Here is a 23269-nt window from a genome sequence, read left to right on the forward strand (position 1 = left end):
TTAAAGTGGTTTATTTACTGTACTGATCAAAGCCTATTCAGGATTGCTGTTCCATCTTGAAAAGCAGTATTTAATTGATTTTGTAACTGCATTTGTCAAAGCGCTTTGAGAAAAAAATAAATCTACATTCTTGAAAAGCAGTTTCCAAGACAATAAAAAAGAAAAGGGAAAAAAGAAAACAGATGCGGCCATCGCATTCTCAGTTGGAGCCTAGTGTACTAAGACATGAAAGCAGAGCTGGAATAACCAGATGTAAACTTCATGATTGACAACAGATACTAGATTCATAAATGACTGCAATGAAAGGATAATTTGCCACAACATTTCAGCATCAGCCACATACAATAATCTTCAAGCGTTAGCTAACAGCTTCATTGTTTACAAAAATTAGTAATTCAAATAAATATGTTTTATTTGATTCTCACATTAGTAATATCCATGAATGTTAACTCTTTGGTCCAGAATCATACAGCAATTGGATTAAGTAGAATCTCCTGCACCGCATCAGTCGGTATAAATATAACTATGAAGCAGAATATTTAAGCATTTCAGATAACTTTTGATTTAATATTTTGATCTTATCAGCAATTAATGTGTTACATAAAACATAATTATGCGCGCATGAAATTGCAAATTCCCATCTTGCCATACTATGGAGTAAGTTCAACAACTAATATCATCTTCACAAGCTACACAACAGACAAAAATAAACAAAAAGAGGGATCCACAAGTGAGATCCATACACACTATTCATCTAGCTCCGCTAACGCCCACAGTACACTTCCCACTGCAAACCGCTTGAGCAGCCTCAGATACCATCGTAACCGCTAGACAGCCCATCAGCGAGAACTGGCAAGACAAAACATTAACAAACAATCAGCAATCTATCCTCAAATTTGTTACAAAGAATGCACAAGACTTGTCAGTGGATTTTCCACTTACAGAACCATTTAAGATCAGCCAAGCAAAATGCATGATCTACAGGAACAACAAAACCCTTTCTCCCAAATCTTGCACAAATGATAATAGGTTTAAACTAAGAAGCAGAAAGCAGTACTCCACATCTACAATAAAAATACCCCAGTTTATGTTACATTCAGATGTATCATTCAAGGATTTTGAGGATGATTCTTGGTGCAATGATGAGATGCCCCATTATAACTTAAAGGCACGGATTCAAATCATAGAAACAAATTCCTTGTAAATTGTAAAACAATAGGGGGCTACAGACATCTAACTCATCATAGCCAAAGTCATGCATTCTCATGACATTATTCAAATCAAAACACTAAATTGACAACAAATTAATTCATGCAAGCCTAATAAATTAATGGAGTTCTAAGAATCGGTACAACTGTGCACTGAATATTTCATAGATTTTGTCAATGAATCAGGATGTAGACCTTGATACTGTCAACTTAAATTTCACCTTTGTGCATAGAGAGGCAAAACCCAGAAAAGCTGTTAGCAACTGCATTAGATATTCAAGACTTTGAAACAGAACCAAGCACTCACAAAATCCTAGAAACATCATACTAAAATGAATAGCAGCCTCACATTAGCTAGACAGAGTATTTCCAACTGGCATTAGATATCGGAACCACTAACATAAAACCAATCCCGAAAAATGTCAGTGCAAGAAGAATAATCCCCTTCTAGACAAATCAATTTTTATATACACAGCAGAGACTATGACATTATATTTCATCAATCTAAACTTAAAAAAGAAAATCATAAAAAAAAAGAGCAAGTCAAAAGCCAAGAGCTACTCACCCATTAGATCTCGAACGAGACCTCGATCGAGTGTGACCATTACCACTTGGACTCCCTAACCCACCAGATGCATATTCTCTTTCAGCATGAGGACTCTGATCATTCTCCCTTGGGCTTGGAGACCTCTGGTTCGACCTATAGTCCCTCTCATCTTGTGGAGAACGAGAACGTGAAATTGACCTGGACCTCCTTGGAGAGTGATAATCATCCTTCGCACCACGATCCCTGTCTCAATGGCAATTAAACACTACATTAACAATATTCAAGTAAATGTCCTACTCAACAATAAATCTAGGCTGGAAACAACATAGTAGCAGTGTGCCTATGGCAACACATAATAGCCTGTCTCTGTTTGGAACCTCATAATTCAAACCATTTCCAGCACAAACTCATCGCTTAAATTTAAGACAAATGGTATATAGAGAAATTAGAATCTCAACTTTTATCCTTAGTATGCTCAAAAACAAAATACTTACATCTTCAGTCAAATCTAATTAACTAAAATATGACCTTTACCTGCACCATTTCATGATATCTGGAAAAAAAATAAGATACTTGGATCCAAACACTTTCACAGTTGGGCTCTAAGGTGTACTGGTTGATCAGCATCTGATAACTTCATAGCTCTCTTTGCCCCAACTTTATAAAACCTCAAATTATCTTTTTCTTGGACATTGCCATCATATCTCTATCAGTAAAACTTTGAATAGCTTTCCTTCATTGAGGATGATTTCTTTCTTTGCCCAACTATAAGCTTTATATTCTTTCTTAACTGGATAGTATATGCAAAAGAAGATATCAAATTTAAAAATTTTCCTTACTATAATATTACTTAAGAAGAAAAAAAGAGTACCCTTGTTATTTCAATTATCTCTCAGACCAAGTTTTGCTAGTCAGCAAGCAAACCTCACAAGCCAAAAGTCAAAAGAATAGAAAAGCCATCACAATATGTAGATGATAGCCGGTGAAGGTGGCATTATAGGTAACACTTATGTAGGCTTTTCATTGAAAGAAAGGCATGTTGTCCATCACTTTATGAATCTTTTGTTGTTAATCTTTATTAATCCAGAAGTCTTTAAAGTCTCCCATTTCACTTTACTATCTGCATCAACAAGGCCACCAGACCACATTCAATTCATCAAAACACACTCCATATCAAGGTTAACAGACAGCAGTCTGCGGGACCACCAAAAGTCAAATAGTCAAAGCAAGCAGGTTATCAAGGCAAAAGCACCAGCTATAACTTTTACCTTTTTGTCCTCATGCTTCGAACCTGTGAGATGTAGCATAAACCCAAAGGCTACAGGTCAAATGGGCATGCTAAGCTTGCTGCTAATTTTACACAATACACTAATTGACGAAATCAACATCATAACAACCACAGTGATGTGGTTTAGACTAAATTCATGCATATTTTAAAGCAACTGACTTCACAGTTTGTGGCAGAAGATCTGCTATTCATGACTTCATGATGCTGCTGTGTCTAAGATTGAAAGAATATCATGAACCAAATGAAAGAAAACAAAAGAAATTATAGAAAAAAAAGAATTATAGAAATCAAGAATTTAATTGAATGAGACATGAAGGAATAAATACAGGAGCATGCCAATAATAAGAACTAACAGAAGTACCAAAAAAAAGTAAAAACACTCCTAGCATATAATACCAGACCTCGAATCATGCCTGGCTGACGAAGGTGAGTGTGAGTAAGCTGCACCAAAAAAAGAAAAGAGTTAGAGCTCAGAAAAGTTAGTAATTGAGAAGACTTTGTACTTTCTTATGATTACAGACAGCTTTAAAAATTGAAGTATAAAGCCATAAAAACGTGAAGATGTTGACAGAAACTTCAGATAAATGCAAAAGTAAGTTTAAACTGACAACGATGCCGGCGTCTTGGAGACTTCGGTGGAGTTCTCCCTCTAGTGCTGCCTCCATGTCGACCACTGAACATGAACACAAAAATTCTCAGAGGGAGGACACAGGAGAGTTCAACCAACCCTCTAAGAAGTTTAATTTCTAAAAACAAAAACACAGCAATGAATCATGGGAGCAGAGAGAGTAGTTGCTGAATACCTTACGCGTGCAGTCGTACGCATTTCTTGAGGAGTTTTTCTATTCTCCTCCGCATAAACAATTCTTATCTCACGTCCACCGATAATTTTATGGTTCATCCTTTGCTTTGCCTCTGCCGCATCTTCAGCATACCGGTACTTCACAAATCCAAAGCCTCGTGGCTCCCTGCAAAAATCAGAACAACAAAAAAAATCAGTTCACAACATACTGGATGTAAAACAAGCCATTAGGGCAAAGCATATACCCGGTGTAATAATTCTTGGGTAGATAAACATCCTTCACAGGTCCATACTTCTCAAATGGACCTCTAAGGTCTTCAGGCCTGGATTAAAATCATCATCATCGTCGTCATCATCGTAACGTCTCACATATCACACAAATAAAAAAACATTCATATAAATTTGAAAAAAAAAAAATGAAACAATAAATGAGCATGAATTTACAATAAAGAGATAAAACATAAGAAGGAGAGAGAGAGAGAGGTACCTGGCGTCAAGAGGAAGATTGCGAACGAGAAGACCAGATGGAGCAGGGGAACGGCGGTCACGGTGAGAGCGTGTGACACGGCGGCGGTCACGGGGGTCTTCGTCGTCGTAGTGATGTTTACGGCCACGTGGTGGTGTTCTGCTGCGACGACGGGGACTGTAACTCCGGCTGCGACTTCTGTATCTGGCCATATTAGCACAATTTGAAGTAAAACCCTAACCCTAAAATTAGAATTGGAATTTTGATTAGGCTTCGAAAGTTTTGGAGGGAGAGCGAGAGTTAAACCAACGAAAAAGTAAAGGGTATGGTAATGTGAGTATTTTAATGGATAAATTATAAAATAATTACTAAATTTTACACATTATAGTAAAAGAATATTAAAATTTTAGTTTACTATAAAATTATATGATTTATATATTTTTTAAATCAAAACATTTAATATTTTCTTTATTATAAAATATAAAATTTGTATACTTATTTCTGTCCTATATTAATTTATAATTTTTATACTTTTTAAATTATTATTTTCTATTTGAATTATTATATTAACTAGTTATTTACTCATTTGTTTCACAACTTTATTATTATTTGATTATAAAATTAAGTTTATAAATATAATTTAATAATATTTTTTAATATTTAATATTAATTTATAATATTCTAAAACTAATAACAAACTAACTATTTTTAAATGTCTTTAATTTTTAGATTTTGTTAATGCAATAATACAAAAATTATTTTAAAATATCTATTTATTAATTCTAATATCATATAAATTAATACAATCAATATAATTGATATTATTACTTTTTAGAATTAAAAATTAATTTATTAGTAAATGTAACATTTAAAAATATTATTTTTTATAATTATAATCATAATCTAATTGAAAAATTAATTTATTAGGTAGTATAATATTAAAATATAATTAATATGTTATTTATAGAATAATTAATATCTAATTAATAAATTAATTTATTAATAATATATTATTTTTTAGAATTAGGATGAGTATTTAATTAGGAATATAAATTATTAATCAATAAAATAATAGAAAATGCCACAAAATCATGTATAAACTTGAATCTCATATGTCAAAAGTAAGTACACGTGTTAAGACAATAATTATATGTGTAAAAAATTAAACACACATGTCAAAAAAAATTAAATCTCAATAATTAATATATATATTAATTAATATGTCATTTTTCAATTAATAGTTTTAATTCTAAAAAATAAAATGCTAACTAATAAGTTATTTTCTTTATTAAATAATAATTTATAATTGTAACAGAATATGGATTAAATTTTTAATATTACACATATAGATAACTTATTAATTAACAAAAGAATATAATACTATGAAATTCTCTTTTTTTACAAGAAATATAACAGTATGATGGTAAAAATGTACAATTCTCCAATTAAATTTACTAATAATAGGATAACCAGTTAGCCTTAGGGCATTTCAACAAACTTTTAAATTATATTTATATTTATTATATAAAATATATATAGAAATTAGACTTCCAAAAGAATTCCTAATTCGTTATCCTTTCTTCAAATATAAATTATATTTTCTCTCATTAAATTTATTAATTAGCTTTTAAATATATTTTATTATCGTTCTTTCTTTTTAAAAATCACATTTGCTCCTAATTTTTTTTTCTTTACCTTAACCCACATTAATTACTGAAAATACATTTCCGTGTGACTAAATGAATAATTCTCATTGTGAAATTATAACTTCACAGCCGATTTTCAGTAATTTTGTCACATCGCATAATTTTATTTATTTTGTTATTTAATTAAAAAACTACTTTTAAAATAATAACGATGTACTCTAATTCCATAATTCAACTAACATAAAAAAGATTAATGTACTTTTTAATTCAACTATTTTTTTTCTTTTTTTAAATATCAAAAAATTAAGATAATTTTTATTTATATTTTTTTATCAGCTAAAAAGAAGAAGAAACAACGACCGATAATAGCAATTTCCGCTAGATGTGATCATATAGATTTTTCTTTCACGGCAGAATATTCTTAAAACCATAGCTTAGTTTGGATTGGATCCAAGCTCGTTACCACAACACCAATCTCGGGGCTAGAGAGAGAGAGAGAGAGATTCAACCAAAGTACGGTCTTAAGCGCTCAGGAAAGAAAATCTCAATAAATTTGTCGTCATTGAATTTGAATCTAAAACTTTAAGCCATTCATCTTCATTTTGAGGATTAAAGCTAGGTCCACTAGTGCTTCCAGAGGATCAGAATAATAGAGAAATAGTTAATAATAGAAGATAAAAGATATAAGTAAATAATTTGATTGGAAGTTAATAATAGAAGATGAAAGATATAAGTAAATAATTTAAACTTTTATTGAAAGAAGATTTTACAAAGAGAGATAGTAAGGAAGATAGTTCAAGCATTCAAGTGATGCCTTCTTCCTTCTAATGTACATCTATTTATAATAAGAAAATCTATACTATTCGGACTTCAAACATTTTGAGTCCAGTTACATTAATGAATTAACTTGTCAAAAGAAAATAGTAGCCATTTTGTCCATTTTGCCAAAGAGAAGATTCTTTGTCCGCCACTTGTTCATTTTTATCATCTTTGTTTTGTCCTTGTCCATTCTTCAAAAGATGCTTGTTTATCTTCTTGTCATCTTGTCCATTTTGTTAAAAAGAGAAGATTCCTTGCTTATTTAGTCAAAAAGAATGTCATAATTGTCGAGTCCATAACAATCATCTTCATTTTGAGGAGTAAAGCTAGGTCCACTAGTGCTTCCAGAGTCTTCATTGTCACTATCTCCAGAGACTTGTGACAAAGCTTGTTCCAAGGCTGCTTTGAATTCCTTCTTTGTTGTATTTCCAGACAATTTTGCTAAAATTTTACTTTTGTCCGATAAAAAGTTAAATTGTTCCATAGATTGGCTTGTGCCGGCTATCATGGGATTTTTTCCCGCAAAATGTTTCAAAATAGTTTCTTTATTGGCTTGAATGTCTTTGCAGTTTGTCCACCATTTGACACTATATTCTCGAACTAAGCAGGCAATAAAATTTACATTTGGAGAGGGTTTATAAGGTTTCACCTTGAATTGCCAAGAAAATATCCAAGGTAGGTTAAAAGTTTCAGAAAAAATAATCAATTTGTCATGTTTAAGAATGGGTAATTTTTCTTTAAAGATAGTAAATCCTTCCATAATTTTGGCAGGTAAAATTTCTGGACATAGTCCAAAATATGTCCACCAATCAGAAAACCAATTGGGAAAGGTTTTTGAGTTGGTTTTGTGAAACATAAAGAACCAGGAATGGTTCCAATTTCGAAGATAAAAAGTATAGTACCGAGGCTTTCTTGTAATCAAAATAATTGAAACAAGGAGGTGTAAAGGTAATGAAAATTTTTTGGCGTTATAAGGATTTTGGTTCCGGTCAGTTAGGGTAAGGACTTTCAAAATTCGCATTTTGAATAGGAGATCTTTTCAGAACGTCTTTATCAAAGGAATGTTCAATTTCTATTGAGTGAGTGTCCAAAAGGATAAGTTCGTAAAAGTTTTTTAATTTGTACGAACTTTCAAGAATGAAGAATTGTCCAGAGGGAAAAATGTGTTGGAATAATTGTTGGTAATTAGGATTTTCTAAATTTCCATTGAATATTTCGCTTTCAAGAATAGTTACAATTTGGTGTTGAGGTTTTGTGAAATATTTGGGTGGTTCGGTTTTAGAAGAACCTAGTTTTGTAATAGTTTGTAAAAAGTTGGATGGTTTAGGTGGGGTAGAAGGAGTTTTGTCAAGTATTTCAAATCTGTTGGTAGAAATCAACGAAGATTGTCCAGACTTTTTAGCCGCAAAATCGGCTGGAGATAATTTTTTCTTTATGGGAGTGCCCATAAGAATTAGCTTGATTTATTTCCCTGCAAAAATTCTCTTGTCAAAAAATCAGGCAAAGAATTTGAAGAACCTTTAATATACTCAATATCAAAATCAAATATTCCTAATAGTGCTTGCCATCTGGCAAAACTTGTTTTGAAATAAAATTTTTAACATCCTTTTCTAAAATATTTTTTGCAGCACTACAATCAATACGTAGTAAAAAATGTTTTCCAACTAAATCATCTTCAAATTTTGTAATACACAAAACAATTGATAAAAACTCTTTTTTAATAGTAGAGTATTTAGATTGGGTTTCATTCCATGCTCCAGAGTGAAATCTAACCAAAGACTCTGTATTTTGATCAGGTAACCTCTGTTTGAGAATACCTCCAAAACCTAAATCAGAGGCATTTGTTTCTACTATGAGAAAGGCATTGGGATGTGGTATAGATAGACAAGGTAAATGACGAATTTTCTGTTTAATAGTTTGTACGACTCGAGTGTGTTCATGGGTCCAGGGTTTTGGATTTTTTCTAAGACGATTGAACAAAGGTTTACAGAGGATTCTAATATCCTTAAAGAAATCAGATACATAATTAAGGCATCCCAAAAATCTTTGAAGTTGATTTTTGTCCTTAATTTCATCAGGAAATTTGGAAGTAAATTCCAAAACTCTTGAAATAGGTGAAACATTATTTTCAAAAATTTCATGTCCAAGAAATCTAATTTTTGTTTGACATAGTTTCATTTTAGGTGCAGAAACTACTAAACCATTTTGTTTAATTATATTGTAAAACTTATGCAAATGAGAAAAATGTTGTGCTAATGAATTTGAAAAGACTAACACATCATCAATGTAAACAATGGTAAATGATTGATGATCATGAAAAATGTCATTCATAATTCTCTGGAATTCAGATGGTGCATTTTTAATCCAAATGGCATGACATTCCATTCATAATGACCGAAAGGAACATTAAAACCAGTTTTATAACGATCCTTTTCATCTATTTGGATTTACCAAAAACCAGATTTCATGTCAAACTTAGAATAAATTTTTGAATCATAAAGTTTTTTCAACAAATCTCTTTTGTTAGGTAAAGGGTATCTAATCCATTCTAAAACTTTATTTAAAGGTTTATAATTTATGACAAGTCTGGGTACACCACGTTCCTTCTCAAATTTGCATTATAGACATAGAAAGCGAGCTCCAAGGAGAACTAGAATTACGAATTAACCCCTTTTGTAATAATTCATCTATTTCTTTCTTACAATGATTTTCAAGTTCTGTGTTCATATGTATAGCATGTGATTTTGTTGGTATGTTATTTTGGAAAAATCTTTAACATAAGGTAAAGATATCACATGTTTTTTCCTATTCCAAAAGCATTTGGGACAGTGCACATAAGTCTTTAGTAAAGAGATTCTCGATATCTTTTATTTTGGCTTTTGTCACATCAAGGTCTAACTCTTCTTTAATCTTTAAAGATAAGATTTCTTTGTTTAAAAAAGCGATTTGTTTTTTCTTTTGACTAATAAAATCATTAAAAACGCAATTTTTCTTCAAAACATTTATGTCCTTTTCTTGCTCAGAGAAGATGAATTTAAAACAAATTTCTTTTCCTAATAATCTAGTTTTGATACCGTGTGTGTCAACTGTGAAAGGATAAAGTAATGCTAAAAACGGAGTTCCAAGAATAACGATGTGAGATAGATTTTTTATTAGAATAAAAGAAGTGTAAAAACACAATCCATCATTACAAATTTTAACTTTAGAAAGTTTATAATTTATTTGCATTCTTGAACCATCGGTGATGTAATTTTTCGGTTGTTTTTCAAAAACTCGTAGGTACAATTCCTTCTTGTATACAATTTTGGTCTGCTCCAGAATCAACTAAAGCAATTGTCTCAATTTTAAAATCATTTATAAGAATTCTAACAAAAATAAACCATTTATGAAAATTTACTCTGGTAATATGAGCTAAAAATTCATTAATATGAGAATCATTCGTATTTCGGAGGACTCAGCAATATCTTTATTTTTCCTATTTAGTTCCAATTTTAAAATTCTTTCTTTGAAATCTAAATTTTCATTTTTTAAATTATTAATTTCTTGTTTTATATTTTTAATTTCTTCTTGTAAATCTTGAATATTAGGTGTAGAATTTCTAGAAGATTTTGAGTCAAATCTTTGAAAAATTTCTTTTAAGTTATAAGGAATAGGTTCAGATTTTTGAATTTCGTTATGCAAAACAATATCTCTTAATTTTAAAAAGTATTTTTCTCTATCAGAAGGGTCATTAATTTTGTCAACTAATTCAAAAAGATCACAAAGGGTTTCTTTTGTTAAAACATTTAAAGTTGAATTACAACAAGGACTGTACAAATTCCAGGACCTTCACATGTTTCCAAAATCGGTGTTTGTAGAAGATGAATCACTTAGAATATTTAAATCATTTTCTTCAAAATCACTTAAATCAGAATTTTCGGGATCTCATGTCGGATAGTAAAAAATTAAGCATTTGATCTTTAAGTTTATCAGAGATGTCTAATTTATTAATTTTTTCTTTCATCCTACATTGGGATTTAAAATGACCAACACGACCACATTTGTAATAGACAGGAGGACCTTTCTTTTTATTATTTTTATTTTTATTTTGAGAAATATTTTTGGATGAAGAAGGTTTTGAAAATTCAAGTATTTTTCTATAATTTTTATTAGAAGATTTTCTTTCGGATATTTTTTAGTTTTTGAGGAAGGGGCTTGAATACGTTCATAGCCATATTGAAAATGTGAAATCTCCTAACTCCTTTCTAGATTGTGAAAATTCATTTTTAATTTTGGCTTTTAATTTCAAATCAGTACACAAAGCTAAGCCTTCATTATTAATAAAATTAATAATTTCTTCATAGGTTAAAGTATCATAAGGAATAGTATTTCCATAAAAATCTCTAATCCTTGTTCTAACTTTTCGGTGAATAATTTAGGTAAACCGTGATAAATCTTTCTTTCCAAAAACTATGGTTACAATCAGTTCTAGAGAAAACTTTTGTTAAAAAGACATCTTTGTACCAACGAAAATCTTGAAGTTTAGGACAAGTTAGATTTGAAAGAATTTCAGAAGATCGAATTTGATATTGATTAGGTTCACCAACAAAACATTTTGTAATAGCAAAAAGTAAAGTTGCAACAGCATCTTCTTCTTCAGTTTAAATAGATGTTTGATTTTCAGTTTTTATAACTATTTTCCTAGCATTTAAAATCCTTGATTTATCTTCTAAGGAGGTGTAATTATCCCACCATCCTTTTAATTGACCAGTGAAGCCAGATATTAACATCTGAGCTATTTTTTTATCAGTATTATTTACAGATCTGGCTCTGTACGAAGTACAGGCCATGGTCATTTCTTGTAACATATTTAAAATCTGATATTCAGACAGACCATCTAAGTTCCATTCATAAACAAAATCTCCATCATATTTTGCTTGAGTAAAGCTAACTCTTTCATCAAACAAGACATCTGGAGGAGTAGGTCTAGGATAATAATGTCTAGTCCTAGGTTTGTCAAAACCTTTATTATGGTATATTTTATTTATTTCAATTTTATCGTTAATAAATTGACTCTCTAAATTTTTAACTTTATTTTGTTCAAGATTATCAGAATTAAGTACACTAACGGGAAGGTTTATCTTTCAAGGACGGACTAGCTAATTTTAAATTTATTTGGTTCAAAATATCATCTTTATCATTTAATTTAATTAATTGTTGTTCGGGGAATCTCATGGGGTTGAAAAATAGGTTTCATAGGTATACCACGGCCTAGGTGCTTGATTATTTAGGCTAGATGTCTCTATCCTATCAAGTTGTGAAGCAATTGTAAAAAGAATTTGATTTGTATAATTATTTTGATTTTGAACATTTCTAATATCTTTTAGTAAAGGGAGTTTGTCGTCATTCTCGGAGCTTATCCTTTTAAAGGGTGAAGCAATTATTTCCCCGATTATGAACGTTTATTTTAACTTCTTCTAAAGGTGGATGAGCGAAATAATTTGTTTATTTCCTACGGTTGTATTCCAAATTTTAGAAACTCTATCATTTGTAAAAATATTTTTAAAAGGAAATTCTATATCATTATTGTTACAATAAATTTCAAACCAGATAAAAAACGGAACATTTACCTTAACAGAATTCAAATATTCATAAAATTTCTCTTGAATAGTCTCTCTCTCCCCCTTTGAAAAATGATTTTGAAACCATAAAACTTTTTCACGATTTCTTATATGGTAATAATCGGATCGTAAAAAGGTTTATCTATTTCAAAAGGTGTAAAAATCATATTTAAAGTTGAAAAATTTTCCATAGTTGATCTAGAAGGTGACAAAACAGGTTCATCGGAATTTTTATCTTGTTCTATATTAATGTAATCAGTGTAAAAGGTTGAGGAATCCTATTTTCAAAATCAACTCCTTGTAAATTTGTATTAGAATTTGGAAAACGTGTTGTGTGTGTGGAAGGTCTAGAATTTTCAAAAGTAGACAATCTAGATGAAGGTACAAAAGTAGGTGAAAAACTTATTTGAACAGAACCATTTGATTGCTCTAAAATTTGTGAAACTCTAGAATTATTTTCTATAGACCGAGGGCTTATTAATTTCTTGTAAATCCCAAGTTCATTGCGATAATTCATTCCATTTTAGTCTTTTGGGGACTTGTATTTTAGAATGTAAAGGATTAGCTTCAAATAAAACCGTTTCATTTCTTGTTAAAGAATGTCTTGCTCTAGGATCTATAGTTGTTGTCATTACTTTATAGTAGATCCTATAAATGACAGCTATAGATCTAGAATTTTCAACCAAAATCCATATTTTTGTTTTAACAGTTAAAATTAAAGTGTCTAAAATATTTGAATCAAATAATGAAATTGAAAAATTTGGATAACAATTAAAATAGAGCAGGATCATTGGCTAAATTTGATTCGACCATAGCCAAAAGTGAATTTGAAAAATTCAAATGTCTTGCATCTCTTAAACAAAGGAAAATAGGTATGTCCAATCCAATTCTAAATAAAGGTTTAACGACAATTTGAACCATGCCTATATGTAAAAATTTAAATTTCTTTTTAATATGTTCATGCAATGCGGAAGACGAAAATAAATGTAAATTTTCATGAGATTTATTTAAAGCAATAGTTTGTTCAGTTTGTTTAATAGAATAATTTTGTGCAAAATCAAAAGTTCCAATTCGATAAATGCTATTAACATTTTGTTTAGGGATGGACCAATTATGTAACTGATTTTCTATTTCTGAGATATTAGACCCTTGAACAAGTGAAATTCTTCAGAATTTAAATCAGAAAGAGTAGAAGAAGAAGAAGGAGAAACTATTTCTCGACTACTAAAACTGCGAAACAACGATGTCATTACCAAAGACAATAAACAAGTAAATAATGTTTAGGATAGTGGGACCACTCTGGGCCTTGACCGATAATTGGGAAGGCGGTGACCAGGAAAACCACCTTAAACAATATTACGAGTTTAATAACCAGGCTCTGATACTATTTGCGGAGCCATGTACCGGCTATTGTAGATAGTATAATTTTTGTTTATATTGGGTATTTAAGTAATGGCAAAGCGGGGATGCAATGGACCTGAAAAACACATAGAAAATGCTGAAACAGATGCTACAAAAGATGCATGGATAGAAAGAAACGCAGAAATGTGAGTGCAGCCTTTAGGAGACAGCGAAGGGCCAAACTCCAGAAGCAGGCCTAAACATAAAATAAAAATGTCAGATCTAACTGTGTGGAAGATTTTGTCCGCTATTATTGGAAGAGCGAACATTTTAAAAAATGACATCATTTCTTTTTGATAGGGACGCTTCACCTTCTCTCTTCCACTCTCAACCGCTCCACGCAAATCTATTTATGTCTTCTCTTCCAATTATAATTTTGATAACTGCAAATTCTTTCGTTAGTAGCCATAGTGGTAACTGTCCATCATTTTTATAATTTAATTTAAATGTGTTAAAATAAATTATAAATTTATTTATGTGCAGCTCTAATTTTTCAATAACTCTATTTATAATATTTTATATCAATTTATTTTATCATTTTACATAATTTGATGACGATAAAGTAAATATTTTATAATCTCTATTTATATCTCTTAATTTTTATGTTATTATTTTATCAGGTTAATTATAATTTATTTATATTTATTTTTATAAATTATTTATAAAAAATCTATATATTAATATAATATTTACCTATTTAGTAAAATATAGATTAAATAATAAAAATCATTGTATTATATAATTATATTTTTCATATTTTTATTTATCCAAATATTAATAAATATATTTTCTCTGATATTTTTTTAATTATTTACATATAATAAAATAACATTTTTTTATTCGATTATTGGTACTAAAATTCTATTTTTTGTTTTATTTTACTTATTTAGACAACTAGTTATTATCACATCCTTCTCACTCTAAAGAAGGAATTTCATATTTATTTAAATAAAAAATACAGTTTATATTTTATTAAAAAACTAAATTCTATTTTATTTATATTCCATTAGACATAAATAGTAAAAACATTACATATAACACTAAATTATATTTTTCATATAATCAGTTTTTTTTATATATAATATATAAATTAAAATAATAATAAAAACATATAAACTTATTCGAGTTATTTTCTAGATTTTTATAAATGACTTTTTCTTTTATCTCACACAACATATTTATTTATTTTTTTTACAATATTTTTTTCCGTACCAAAGCATTTACAAAACTATAAATCCAAAGGATTGTTTTATTTTTTTCTGAAAAAAACTCTGAAATTATAACAAAGCAAAAAGGTAGCTTTACTTTTGACTTCAATACCAAGCAATCACTTCAAATAATTGCTTAAAAGAAAGAAAAAAAAAAAGAAAAGAGAAGAAGCAAAAGTGGGTGACTTCATCTTTTTATTTTCCTAAAAGAAAAAACCTTAATCCTTATCTTCAAAGTTACCAATTTCCATCATTAGCAGCGCGTGTAACAATCAAACGCGTGGACTTGTCCTTTTAGTTAAAACAATCATACAGTATTCCATGTCGCCACAATAACCTCATTATTATTTTTGGGATGAGTTACTATTTTGCCACTGAGATTATTACTAAACTCATTCTATTTCCAGATCGAATTAGGCCCTTATATTTTGATCCCATTAACTATTTACTCCTTCCATAAATTAAGATTGTTAAGCAATTAATAACACAAATTTACCTTTTAAATTGTTCAATCTATAATTATTTTGTATTGCAAACACAAAAAGAGGAGTTCTAATTTAAAATCTTATTCGATATGATATATATACTAAATTTCATATTAAATTTATAATATTTTACTTAATAATGATTTGCCACTCATAATCTACATGTATAAGCAAAAGACATTGTCAACATCTATAACAGTGGCAATGACATTGTTAAATATACTGATAATATATTAATGGAAAAAATGAATATAAATTATATTCGATTGACTAATAGAATAAAATAGTGAATTAAAGTATATTTAAAATAAATTACAAAAAGGAGTAATCAGTCCATAAAACAAGGTTTCGAATTTTATTTTTGATTTCTATAAAAATCATGCAAACAGTAGGGCATCAAATTTTGGACCAAATGCAGGGGTTAGCATAATATGGTTTCTAAACAGCAGGGACAAATCAGTAATTATAACCTAATTCCAGGGGGAAGAGTAAATTTCTTTCTCCAACCCTTCCTAATGCAACGACTTCAGCCACCAGCATCTACCTAACCGGCTAGACCCAAAAAACCCTTGGCCAATCTTTTACCCACCCACCAAAGACCCAACCGCCTGACCGGACCTTCTCTCTCTTTCTCTCTCTCTCTGACGTTCCTTCTACGCCTAAATTTCTAGAAATTTAGGGCATTTTCACCATCAAAATGGAACCGTCCCCTCCTTCTCCACCACCATCAGCCATCGCTCGACGCCCTAAAAAGCACGACGAAATGGAAATTCACGCTTCGGTAACCGAAGATCCTACATCTTCAGCACTTTGGGATTGGGGAGATCTCCTAGACTTCACCGTAGATGATCAATTCCCAATCTCTTTTGATTCTATCGACACTACTGTTTCTTCGGAAGTCTATGACAATAACAATGAGACCAATAATCATAATCCTGTTATTGAGTCAACAACAAGGGCAGTTGTTCAGGATCGGGTCAGGAAACGTGACCCGAGGTTAACCTGCTCTAATTTTTTAGCAGGTCGGGTCCCCTGTGCATGTCCGGAGTTGGATGAGAAGTTACTAGAAGAAGAAGAGAGCTTACCTGGAAAAAAGCGTGTCCGTACGACAAGGTCAAGTTCGGGTATCACACGGTGTCAAGTACCCGGTTGTGAAGTTGATATAAGTGAACTAAAGGGTTATCATAAAAGACATAGGGTTTGTTTGCGTTGTGCTACGGCTGGTTCTGTTTTACTTGATGGTCATAGGAAAAGATACTGTCAACAGTGTGGCAAGTAAGTTCTTAAACCCTCTACTCAATTCTTGTGTTTCTAGATTTTAATTCTTTCAGTTATTACATTATTAGGCATTTTGAAGGCAATGAAATCTTGCAGAAAATGACATGATTTCAAAGAATTCAATTCAGTTAACTATTGCAATGTTTTATTCCAAACAAGGCCTAATTAGCGACATAGTTTTGCAGGAATCCAATTGAAAATTCTTGCAAATGGTTTATCCCAAACAAGGTAATTGTATCTGATAGATTTGTTTTAATTTTTTGTTTGTGCAGGTTTCACTTGTTGCCGGATTTTGATGAAGGTAAAAGGAGCTGTAGAAGGAAATTAGAGCGACATAATGATAGAAGGAGACGGAAGCCACATGATTCTAAAGGTACTGCAGTTGATAAGGAAATTCAAGGGGAACTGCAAAGTGAAGAAACTGCCTGTGAGGCTGAAGCTGGAAAAGGTTTTTAAATGAGAATTAAACAAATTTGTTTTGATATTATATGTGGTTATGTGATTATTTTGGGATAGTACTTGGTAGGTTTAATGTGGTCCGTTATGTGGTGTAGATGGTCAGATAATTGAGAAGGAAGCAGCAGTTGTTGAATCTGAAGATGGGAATGTATCTGCTCTTCATTCGGATCCAAATTCACAAAATCTTAATAGTGATAGTGGTTTATCTGTTGGAACACCAAAGCGTGGTGGAAAAGATGATACCAAATTTTCATTTTCCCCTTCCAATTGCGATAATAAGAGTTCTTATTCATCTCTGGTGGGTTATGTTGATTTTTTGTCTGATTTGCATTCTGTATTTAATCAATTATACTTTTCATAATTTGAAATGAATTTTTGTTGCAGTGCCCAACGGGTCGGATCTCATTCAAGCTTTATGATTGGAATCCTGCAGAATTCCCTAGAAGGCTTCGACATCAAGTATTTTTAAAGAATTCCTATTACAGTTTAGTATTTGAAGGCAAATAAATTTTGATATGGTCAAGGATTTTAGGAGTTGGTTGACATATGGTTAACTTTATTTACAGATATTTGAATGGTTAGCCAGCATGCCAGTTGAGTTGGAGGGATATATTCGCCCTGGCTGTACAATTTTGACTGCATTTCTTGCAATGCCAACATTTATGTGGGCAAAGGTAATAATTTGACTGGATTCCATTTTTGTAATTCTAAGGATTAACTGAGTTAGCTTTGTTGATTTAGTTTGCTATTGTCTCGTGATGATCAACACTTGAGATTTTGCAATGTGCTTTCTTTTTGTTCTTGTGATCTTATTCATGAAAGCACTACATTTATCATTCAACATATTTCTCTTAGTTCTCATTATTTGCTGAATCAACAACAGTATGATTCCAGCTATTTCTTATTTGTTTGTGTGTACATATACAAAGTGCAAAGACAGATGTATGTCTGGCAGAGAGTTGTACTATATGTGTATGCTAAGTTTGATGCTTTTCATTTAGATTTCTGTTCATAAATCTCATTTAAACTTCTGCTTCTCAAAGCACCTTATTGCTCAAATTTTTTAAATATTTGCTGAAGTTGACATTTTGGCCATTCCTTTGAAGAAACTGCCTATATATCAAGAATGTCACCTCCGCATATAATTTTGCATCCATAATGGACATGTTAGTTTAATAATATTAGGTTGTCAAATAATAGTCTCTTAATTTTCGTTGTTCTCCATGAAATTTTTGTCAACTGTTGTCAGAACATTCATTATTTAACTTCAATCTTTTGTAACATCAAGCAGTTATTTGAAGATCCCATGTCATACGTGCATGATTTGGTTATTATTCCTGGAAAGATGCTGTCCAAGAGGGGTCCTATGCTTATTTATCTGAACAACATGATCTTCCATGTTATGAAAGGTAACTTGTCCAACTTTATCTTTTATTTACACCGCTGCATTTCCCTATAATAAAGTAGCTCTTTATCTATTGGTTTTTTGGTTATGTTCTTTGAACGAGTAGCCTTTTTCTGTACACTGTCTTGATTTATTGCTGTTACAAATTATTTTTTTTCAAAGGATTGCTATTCAGAATTTTTTTTTTTTATAATAAGAGTTCATGTGTGAAATAATACTTGTGATAACCATCTTCATTTCCCTTCATATATCATACGAGCTTATGATGCATATGCCTTTTCTTTTTCCCTGTCCTTTGCTTTTTCATTTTTCCTGATTTTGCTACACTATTGGTCTTACATGAGTAGATTACTGACAAGAGTCAAGCTGTTCATGTTTGGATGGTCTTTTACTTTCTGATGTGAATAGTTGTATTTTTAATTAATACTTCTATCTAGACAGATATTCAGACATATATGTAATCCAATCCATTAGGAGGTCCAGTAGGCCTTAGGTTATAAATTAAGGTAAGCTTTCTTCATGCATAACCATAAGAGTTTCTCCCATTACTGCCTCAATGGAACTTGAATGTAATATTTCCAATTAGGGATTCCCCAGCTCAAACTGGCGAGTCGACCCTTGAGACGCTGGCAATGCTAAAGAATTTGCTCAAAATCGTTTATATTCTAGTCAACAGTAGGAAGAAGGCCTTATTGCAATTGTCTTCTCTCATATATGTATTTATGAATCTTTGTAGTGAACATGCCTTTCAAGTTACGAGATTTGCTACGCATTTTATATAAGGTTGAACCTTTTTCTACTTTTGTTTTTGTTTTTTTATTATTTACCACAGCAAACTCATTTAGTGCATAGCTCAACCAGGTCCGTCCAATGTTTATATGGTTATTCCAGATGCACTTTAGGGCGGAGAATTTAATTCGAAGCTATGCTAGGTTAGGTCAAGTTACTAAGATGATTAACCTGAAGCTCTTCTAAATAATTCATTTCTGCATTCTGTTCAACTATTTGGTCACTATTCTTCTTATTATTTTTTTCTAATTTTTGATGCAATTAGATGGAAATTCAGTGATGAAAGTGAACATTGAAGGGCGGGCCCCAAGACTTCACTATGTTCATCCAACATGCTTCGAAGCTGGGAAGCCCATAGAGTTTGTTGCTTGCGGAAGTAATCTGCTGCAGCCCAAGTTTAGGTATGGAATATTGCCTCTGAACTTATAAAGTCCAAATGGATTTGAAGATTCAAGGAAATTTAATAATCAACATCAATATCATATTTAAATTAACCTTCATTTGAACACTGTTATATCAAATGGACTATGAAATAATGAAACAAACATATAATTTGTTTGGAATTTCTTTCATTTAGCTTCTTCAATTTCAGTCAATTTATCTCAATCTTGCATAATTTTATTCCTTTTTTCTTTTCCTTATATATGCTATTGTTTCTTAAAAACTTTTCCTTACAAGTTTTAAAATGTTTTGTTGGATTCCTATACAACTGCTTTAATGTTTTTGTGTTGAAATCTTGAATGTCTGAATTGTAACAACATGAAGTATGATATGTTTATGATCACAGGCTTTTGGTATCATTTTCTGGGAAATATCTTGCATATGATTATTGTGTAGCATTACCGCATGGTCATACTGAAGGATGTTCTGGCCTTGACCATCAATTATGCAAGATATTTATTCCTCATATTGAACCTAATGTCTTTGGTCCTGCATTTATTGAGGTATGTGTCCATCTTCTTTTATTTATGTGTTTATATATTTTATTTTGATTTTATTTATTATGCTTAATCAGCCATACTGTCCTTTGCTGCAATGAGTTCGTTGAATAATGACTCTTAGTGTGCTGGTCCTATTAAGTCTGGCATAAAATGCTATTTAATGGAAAAGGAAGTCTGTTTTTCATGTATAGTCATCAGGTAAAGATTCTTATGCAGATATTTGTTTTAGCTGTTTTGAAAAGTCAAATCATGTCTTTGTATTACTTCTTGGCTGTTGCTAGAAACAGAAACAATAATCTCTATCTTGTATATCTGAAACCTGCTATTAGATTGCCACTCATTTTGTAAGAACAGCAGGTTTCTTCTAATCTGGGTAAGTCTTGACACACTAGATATGATTTTTTAACCTGTAAATTCTTTCAGGTTGAAAATGAGAGTGGCGTATCAAATTTCATTCCTGTACTCATTGGAGACAGAGAAATTTGTTCTGAAATGAAAATAATTCAGCAGAGATTTGATGCATCTCATCTCCCAAAGGGTTCACAGTGTGAGGTTTCTGCACAAAGGCAAATGGCATTTTCAGAACTTCTTGTGGATATAGCATGGTTACTAAAGAAGCCTTCATCAGAAAGTTCTCAACGAATTATGAGCTCTTCACAGATTCAAAGACTCAATTCTTTGTTGAATTTCTTGCTACTCCATGAGGCAACTGCCATTTTGGATAAAGCTTTGAAAAATCTGAAAATTATATTAATGGAGACAGAAAGGGAGGTTTCTGGCAGTAGTGATGCTGATATGAAGCTATTGCAGAAACATGTGGATTGGGCCTGGAATATTCTTTATCAAAAGGTTAAGAAAAGGGATGGATTACTCCTCCAGTGGGAATGTACTATACAGGGAAGGAGTTCTGGAAAATGTTCTGATGGTGACGGGCCATCAGTTGCCCCATTCACCAGTGAGGTTAGTGTTTTTCTTTTTCTTTTCTGTTTTTGGGTGCATTTCGAGGTTATTTTGTTATTTATGGTTTGAGTAGCTTACAAATTGGCAATGAATTTGATCTTTCTTTAGCAATTTACTTGCTGGGTTTTTGGTCATTGGGTGTTCCATACTGTTAAGTTCTTTTTGAAATAAAATGGCAACATTGTGGAGACAGTAAGTTGATTTTAGAGCTTTGAGCCTATCAAGTACAGAGAACAGATATAAGATATTGCCTTCAAAATTTCAGCTCATGGATCACTTCTGAGTGTGATTTTATGTCATTCAGTTACTGCAATGGTTGGCCTGGCAATACTTTTGACTATGCTTGTCTTATTTCCTTATGTTTTAACAAATTTCCACAGAGTATAGGTTACTGAGCTGCTTTATATTTTGTAAAATTCCTATCCAACAATATTGCCTAGTCAACAATTTCTTAATAAGGAACGTTGTCTCCTTTTTTTTAATTATATTCTTTTATGGCATTGGTGTTATATTTAGGAAAGTTCAAGTGGCATTTGAGCAATAGCATTTGTTCCGTTCCTGTTGTGACATCTGAGCATTATGTTCTCTTTCTCTTTCCATATTATTTCATCAACTGGTACTTTTCTTCATGCCAATGAGGGTTTATTAGGTTCTTTTTTTTTTTTGGCTTTTGCAGGATTTGGAAAAGAGCTCAACTGGCAAGCTAGGATTGATTGCTAACACATCTGATTTTGTTAGAAGTGACAAGGTTCCACTTTTGAATAAAGAGGTTGTTATGAACGTGAACCTCGTCAAGGATAGGCCAAACCAATCATGTAGTCTCATTTTCTCTAAGAGAGTCTTGAGATCTCGTCCCACAGTATTTTTAATTGCTACAGTTGCTGTTTGTTTTGGAGTATGTGCCATCATTCTCCACCCTAACCAGGTTAGCAGATTTGCAGTATCTGTACGCAGATGTTTGACGGACCGATTTTAGATGGTAAAATAATCCTCCACATTAAAGTGTCTCCTGTAGATTGTTTGGCCTGTACATCCCCCTGTACCCTATATATTAGATCTAATCAAGCTGCCCCAAACTTTAGCCTGGGGGCTTGATTTTTGACTTCTCCAGTGCTAGTATACTGGTTCTTCTTCGTACTGCCTTGGTCGGAGTGTCTTCAATGTTTGCACTTGTGGATGCATCAAGGCAACTAATGGGATTTCCAAGTGGTGAGATAAATATTAGTTTCGTTTTTTCTTTTTCCCCTTTAGTGCGAGATCAGAATTTTTTGTCTATATCTTCTTCCAATCTTTGACCTAAAGCTCGTGTATCATCTGTTTTTGTTGTGTATTTAAGAGGGAAAAAATTAAGGAGGTTTTCATGTGCTGATATTTGGGTGCTTGCTACCAAATATTTGTGTATTTAAGAGGGAAAAAAATTGAGGAGGTTTTCATGTGCTGATATTTGGGTGCTTGCTACCAAGTATTTGTGTATTTAAGAGCCGTCTGTCTAATTTTTGCATCCCACTTGTTCAAGTTGATGCTAGATTGGGGCTACATGTTCAGAAGTCGTATGTACATGCACTTATCAATTCAACATGTAAGAATGGTATTGTCATTCGCCATGATAAGCTTTACGTCCAAAGCCTTGCTGGCATTTTTGTCCTTTCCTTGTCCTCCTGAAAGTATCAAAATCGGGTAAATTGCCTCATTCCTATCCAAACTTTATACTAAACATTGATTATTCTTTTTAGTTCTTAATTTTCTTGAATATAATATGAGATGGGAGTTATTTGACCAAGGAATCATATGATTATTTCCCTGACAGTTTGATAGTTTCATTTATTTGGGACGAGGAGCAAGTTGCAATGAATCAAATGATAAATTAATCCGAAAGGCGCTGATGGACAAATAGTTAGGCATGTTACCAAACAACAACTTTAATTTATCATGATTTTGGCCAGCCCTGGGGATTCCTTGAAGAGCAG

The 23269-nt window shown here is 31.5% G+C and overlaps 2 protein-coding genes across 4 annotated transcripts; one reads left to right on the forward strand and one right to left on the reverse strand.

Annotated features, from left to right (window-relative positions):
• Nucleotides 1-538: 538 nt before the first annotated feature.
• LOC8262360 (serine/arginine-rich SC35-like splicing factor SCL28) lies at nt 539-4639 on the reverse strand. Of its 3 annotated transcripts, XM_048378930.1 has the most exons (8): nt 4333-4639; nt 4091-4168; nt 3847-4011; nt 3652-3716; nt 3445-3484; nt 1774-1998; nt 943-1010; nt 539-849 (listed from the first exon to the last, which is right to left on the reverse strand). In XM_048378930.1, the coding sequence occupies exons 1-8, from the start codon at nt 4521-4523 to the stop codon at nt 809-811; spliced, it is 873 nt and encodes a 290-aa protein (XP_048234887.1). In that variant the 5' UTR covers nt 4524-4639; the 3' UTR covers nt 539-808. The 3 variants fall into 3 exon arrangements, with proteins under 3 accessions (XP_048234887.1, XP_002516840.1, XP_048234888.1); XM_002516794.4 differs by lacking the exon at nt 943-1010 and having other exon boundaries at nt 4333-4636; XM_048378931.1 differs by lacking the exon at nt 539-849 and having other exon boundaries at nt 943-1064; nt 4333-4638.
• Nucleotides 4640-15971: 11332 nt separating this feature from the next.
• On the forward strand, nt 15972-22946 carry LOC8262359 (squamosa promoter-binding-like protein 7). The gene is made up of 10 exons (XM_002516793.4): nt 15972-16745; nt 17021-17196; nt 17303-17505; nt 17592-17666; nt 17774-17881; nt 18499-18616; nt 19667-19802; nt 20189-20345; nt 20766-21302; nt 21979-22946. Exons 1-10 carry the CDS (start codon nt 16168-16170, stop codon nt 22276-22278), a joined length of 2388 nt encoding a protein of 795 aa, XP_002516839.1. The 5' UTR covers nt 15972-16167; the 3' UTR covers nt 22279-22946.
• Nucleotides 22947-23269: the final 323 nt, after the last annotated feature.

The sequence above is a fragment of the Ricinus communis genome, chromosome 9, assembly GCF_019578655.1.
Source record: "Ricinus communis isolate WT05 ecotype wild-type chromosome 9, ASM1957865v1, whole genome shotgun sequence".
In the NCBI taxonomy this organism is placed as follows: domain Eukaryota; kingdom Viridiplantae; phylum Streptophyta; class Magnoliopsida; order Malpighiales; family Euphorbiaceae; genus Ricinus; species Ricinus communis.